The sequence below is a fragment of the Larus michahellis genome, chromosome 5 (assembly GCF_964199755.1).
Source record: "Larus michahellis chromosome 5, bLarMic1.1, whole genome shotgun sequence".
NCBI lineage: Eukaryota > Metazoa > Chordata > Aves > Charadriiformes > Laridae > Larus > Larus michahellis.
The window spans coordinates 16,807,136-16,812,282 of record NC_133900.1 but is presented as its reverse complement, the minus strand read 5'-3'; the positions used below and the strand labels follow the sequence as shown (position 1 = coordinate 16,812,282).

The 5,147-nt window shown below is 49.1% G+C and overlaps 1 protein-coding gene across 2 annotated transcripts; it reads right to left on the bottom strand.

Annotated features, from left to right (window-relative positions):
* Positions 1-1,790: 1,790 nt before the first annotated feature.
* Positions 1,791-5,100, bottom strand: NDUFC1 (NADH:ubiquinone oxidoreductase subunit C1). Of its 2 annotated transcripts, XM_074588932.1 has the most exons (4): positions 4,899-5,100; positions 3,593-3,696; positions 2,668-2,750; positions 1,791-1,942 (listed from the first exon to the last, which is right to left on the bottom strand). In XM_074588932.1, coding segments are annotated over exons 1-4 (249 nt in total). In that variant the 5' UTR covers positions 4,960-5,100; the 3' UTR covers positions 1,791-1,941. The 2 variants fall into 2 exon arrangements, with proteins under 2 accessions (XP_074445033.1, XP_074445034.1); XM_074588933.1 differs by lacking the exon at positions 1,791-1,942 and having other exon boundaries at positions 2,667-2,750.
* Between the last annotated feature and the right edge of the window lie 47 nt (positions 5,101-5,147).

The following is a 5,147-nucleotide window of genomic DNA, read 5'->3' as shown; positions in this document are numbered from 1 at the left end:
TGGGCGGGGCCGGCGCTAGCCCCGCCCCGCGCCACGTGCCGCCGCACCTGGTGGGCGGCCGCGGGTGTCCGGGGCGAGCGGGGAGCGCGGCCGGGGCCGGGACGGTCGCTCGTCCCTTCGCTTCAGGGTCATGGAACGGTTCGGGTTGGAAGGGACCTTAAAGATCACCTAGTTCCAACCCCCTGCCATGGGCAGGGACACCTCCCACTAGACCAGGCTGCTCAAAGCCCCATCCAGCCTGGCCTTGGACACTCCAGGGCTGGGGCATCCACAGCTTCTCTGGGCAACCTGTGCCAGTGTCTCACCACCCTCACAGGAAAGAATTTCTTGATATCTAACCTAAATCTCCCGTCTTTCAGTTTAAAACCACTATCCCTTGTCCTATCGCTCCATTCGCTGATAAAGAGTCCCTCCCCATCTTTCCTGTAGCCCCTTTTAAGTACTGGAAAGGTCTCCATGGAGCCTTCTCTTCTCCAGGCTGAACAACCCCAACTCTCTCAGCCTGTCCGCACAGCAGAGGTGCTCCAGCCCTCTGATCATTTTCATGGCTCTCCTCTGGACCCACTCCAACAGGTCCACATCCTTCTTACGTTGGTGGCCCCAGAGCTGGACACAGTAGTCCAGGTAGGGTCTGATGAGAACACAGAGCGGCAGAATCACTCTGTAATTCCACCTATTGTCATTATCCCCTTTTTCCGTCCTTCGTCCTTGATTGACCTTGATGCACGAAGAGAAGGTGAAGGCGCAAGCGTTCAGAAGGCTGCGCTCACCTTAGAGCCTGACATGGGCCGTGCAGCTTTCCCGTCCCCGAGGCTGCAGGCACCCTCCAGGCAGCGCACAATTCCAGACACACGGACAGGGCAAGGCTGGTTGAGGCCAGCCTCCCTCCATGGCGCAGGCAAAGCCCTGGGTACGGCACCGCACACCCTCCCCCTCTACATGCCACATGGTCCCGGCACTGCAGCACCTCCGAGGAGCAGATCCTTGGGGAATAGCAGGGCATGGATCCATCTACAACCAGTCAGAGAGCTGAGAGACAGAAATGACACTGTGCCTGGGCGAAGCTACGTAAGAGCCGCAAGGAGGGATGGAGTCAGTTAAATGGCCTCCAAGATTCAAGACTGAGCTTTCATCCTCCCTTTTCTGACAATAGAGAATACATTTCCATTTTGTGTGCAGGACCAAGAACAAAGCAAGCTTCCTGGCAAGGAAAAATAATAAAGACACACAGAGAATTTAAAGGTCGGACACCTCTGGGTTTTGTTGTCTCTGACCAAGCTTCGTTTCTGCTCTTAGTAAGAAAAAAACAACTAAAAACCCCACCAATCCAGACCACAAAGGACTGAAGAACAGCAGCACTCAAGGAACTAGATCAAGCTTGCAAGCAGATGTGGAACTTTAATTATGGCATCTCTTTAAGTCACTGGGTCACGCTTCGAAAGTCTACCCAGCCAGGACTGAGCTGAAAGCTTCCTCTTTGATGCGTGAAGTAGCAAACGCACATTTTGGCATTTGTACAGATCAGTTTTATTAGGTTTCCCGTAAATCCCATTCTTGTATTTGCTTATCGCTTATTTTATAAATTTAGCAATGAAAATGACGGCAGGGCAAGAGCATACTTCTGGAACATTTGCCGAAGTTTCTCTGAATTGATGTCTAATTTTGTACTATACCTTCCAAAATAAAAAAAGAGACTTTCGAAAATAACGTTGATAAAACTACAAAACAGAAATGCCACATAAAGCAATTTCAAGACCCACAGAATGAAATACAAACAGCAAGAAAAGTCATTGTAAGTTTCTTCCAGACTTTATAATTTATTTCATAATTCTGCACATGAAATGTATGAACATGTAAGTATTTAGATACTTCGTACTTCTGTGCTCACTTATATGTCAGTCAACTGGTGATCACCTTACTTCTTAATGAATGTACCATCAACCTAAGAAAAGAGGGGGAAAAAAAAGTCTCAGCAACAAGGAAAATAGATACAATGAACATGATTAGAAACATCCCACAAAATACTGTATTTTTAGCTGGAGAGGAGTATTTTGGGGAAAAATAACCACAGCGCTGCAAGTTTTTCTGTGCCTAGTTTAAGCAACTGTTTCATGTGGCATATTAATTGCTCTGAGGCCATAATCCCCACTAGAATTTTTGGCTGGCAGAAACACAATTATGGTTTTTTACACTGACAAGGACCACATATGATTTGCAAGCCCATGGGCACTGACTTGATATCATTCTTATGTGTAATATATAAGTGAAACTTAGAAAAGTGTTTCCCACTGTAGACCTGTTAAAATAAAATAAATTTTAAAAAGAGGCAAAGATAAGCTATTTTTTAGTGACCTTGATCTCCTTGCCACTAAAGCACTTTTAAGTTATTCTCTTTGTAACCTAAATTTATTATAGACGTTATTAGAGATATGTTATTTTCCCAAAGTTTGCATGTCCTAGACAGAAAGCTGGCAGTGAATACGCACAGAAATGAATATATGAAAATATAGATCAGTCACCCTATCACTTTAAAACTGGGAATGAGTTAGAAGAACAGCAAAAGCCAAGATGCAAAGTATTAAGGAAAAAAATAAGGTCTAGCAAAAGCCAAAGATCTGCAGAACTTGTGTTCATCTAAGTCAAAAGCATCTGTATGTACATACTTACTATGAACAGCTTGTACACTTATGCTGTCTCTCTTGTTTCCTCCTTTCATATTCCATTACATCTTCATTATGCTGCTTGAAAAGCTATAAAATAGCAGGATATGATAAACGGCTATACAATGTGTGGCTGGAACCAGGGAACAAAAAGATTTCTTCCAAACATAAAATTCCCATTATCACAATGCAAACCAACACATAACTGGGACAATACAGAGTAAATTATCAATTGTCCAGTGAGGCGTTTTTCGCACACCTCTCTCAAACATTTTCTGCTGGCTGATTGAGGGGGGAAGGTTCCTACCGCCAATCAATCCTCCACCATCCCAAAAATGGGGAAAACCCCAAAGGGAATCTGCCCCACCCTGGAAGGTGTTGTCATCTTGGGAGTGCTGCTTATCCTGCACATTTCTTCGCAAGAGCTACTACACCCTGCCCGCTTTATCAGCATCAAGCCTGTGAGTTCTCTGAAACAGGGAACATCTTACATCTACATTTTGCTCTGGAAAAGGGGGTCTTGACCAATTGACTGCAGATGAAAAATGAGAAGAGAATGCATCAGTAGTCTGATAAACACAACATTACTGAGGCACATCCCTAGGTCTTTTTCTTTTTTTTTTTTTTTTTTTTTTGAAGATCCATTGGGGAAAATAATGTTAAAGGCTTAAAATAACAGGCTTGAATAATTAAGTCTTCTGTTGTGCCTGTTTTAAGTTTGCCAGAGAGAGGAGCGTAAGTTGTTCATCTTTGCAAAGAAAAGCACAACACACATTTAAGAAAATGTAACTAATGTATATATCATGCTTCAGTCTCAGTGCCTGCTACGACCATCCATTACCCCAACCGACGAGGCAAGTGGCAGTCATTGCCTTCAGATCGCTACGGTTTGGGGATAGTTAAGTTCAACAAAACCAACCGAAAACACTTACAAAAGCCCACAAGGCAGCACTGGTGCTGAAAGCCAAGCCAACTCCAAACCAGTTTGGTTGGTCATAATTACGTTTCTTTGCAACAAATGCGGAACGAGTGAAAGCTAAAACGGCAGAAGATGACAGACGTGTTAACGTTTCTCAGGTTTAGACAATCAACTCAGTTTCTGATGCTCATACAATCAGGGGAAAAGACGAAAAAACAACAAACCACCCAAATACAATCATAGAATTGTTAGGGTTGGAAGGGACCTTAAAGATCATCTAGTTCCAACGCCCTGCCATGGGCAGGGACACCTCCCACTAGACCGGGTTGCTCAGAGCCCCATCAAGCCTGGCCTTAAAAACTTCCAGGGATGGGGCTTCCACCACCCCTCTGGGCAACCTGTTCCCGTGTCTCACCACCCTCATGGTGAAGAACTCCTTCCTAATGTCCAATCTGAATTGACCTATCTCTCGTTTTAATCCATTCCCTCTAGCCCTACCTTTACCCAACATCCTAAGAAGTCCCTCACCAGCTTTCTTGTAGGCGCCCTTAAGATACTGGTAGGCCACTATAAGGTCTCCTCAGAGCCTTCTTTTCTCCAGACTGAACAACCCCAACTCTCTCAGTCTGTCCTCATAGGAGAGGTGCTCCAGCCCTCTGATCATCCTCATGGCCCTTCTCTGGACACATTCCAGCACATCCATGTCTTTCTTGCAGTAGGGGCTCCAGAACTGGATGCAGTACTCCAGGTGGGGTCTCAGAGAGTGGAGTAGAAGGGGAGAATCACCTCCCTCAACCTGCCGGCCACGTTTCTCCTCATGCAGCCCAGGACACAGTTGGCTTTCTGGGCTGCTAGCGCACACGTTTATCATGTGTAAGTGGTCCCCATAACACTGTTATAGTTCACCCATTTGTCGATATACTGCAACACATGCTCCCTGACCTGAGGGAGAGGGGAGCCGGGATGGGACATTGCTTTTTTCATAGGTTTGGGTTGGAAGGGACCTTAAAGGTCATCTAGTTCCAACCCCACTGCCATGGGCATGGACACCTCCCACTAGACCAAGGCCATACCCTACCCCCATCTTTTGATTGCGCCACCTCCCACCCTCCCCTGCAGAAGTCTCCCGGCCCCAGGCTGTCCCCACCTGCCCGCCCCGCCGAGGGCACGGCCCGCCTCAGGAGGGCCGCGGCCCGCTGACGCCCCCACAGGGCGCGGGCAGAGGACGCCGCGCTCGCGCTCGCCTAAACCCAAACGGCCTCCCCGCCGCCCCGAGCGGCGGCCAGCCCAGACCCCGCTCCACCCCCGCCGCCGCTCACCGAGGCTCGGCCCTCCCGCCACCAGCCGCCAGCGCTTCGCCCCCCTCAGCGCCGCCGCCATCTTGTCGCCTCGGCCCGCCTCCCCCCGCGCGGGGAGGGGCCGCCCCGCTCCCCGCCCGCTACCGGCGCCCCCCGCCCCGGGAGCCACCAGCAGCCGCGCTGCCCCGCAGGAGCCTGGGCGGGCCCTAACTCAGCGGGCGGGCCGGGGCGGGGCGGGTCGCCGCTCGCAGCCCGGTGCGGTACAGCCGG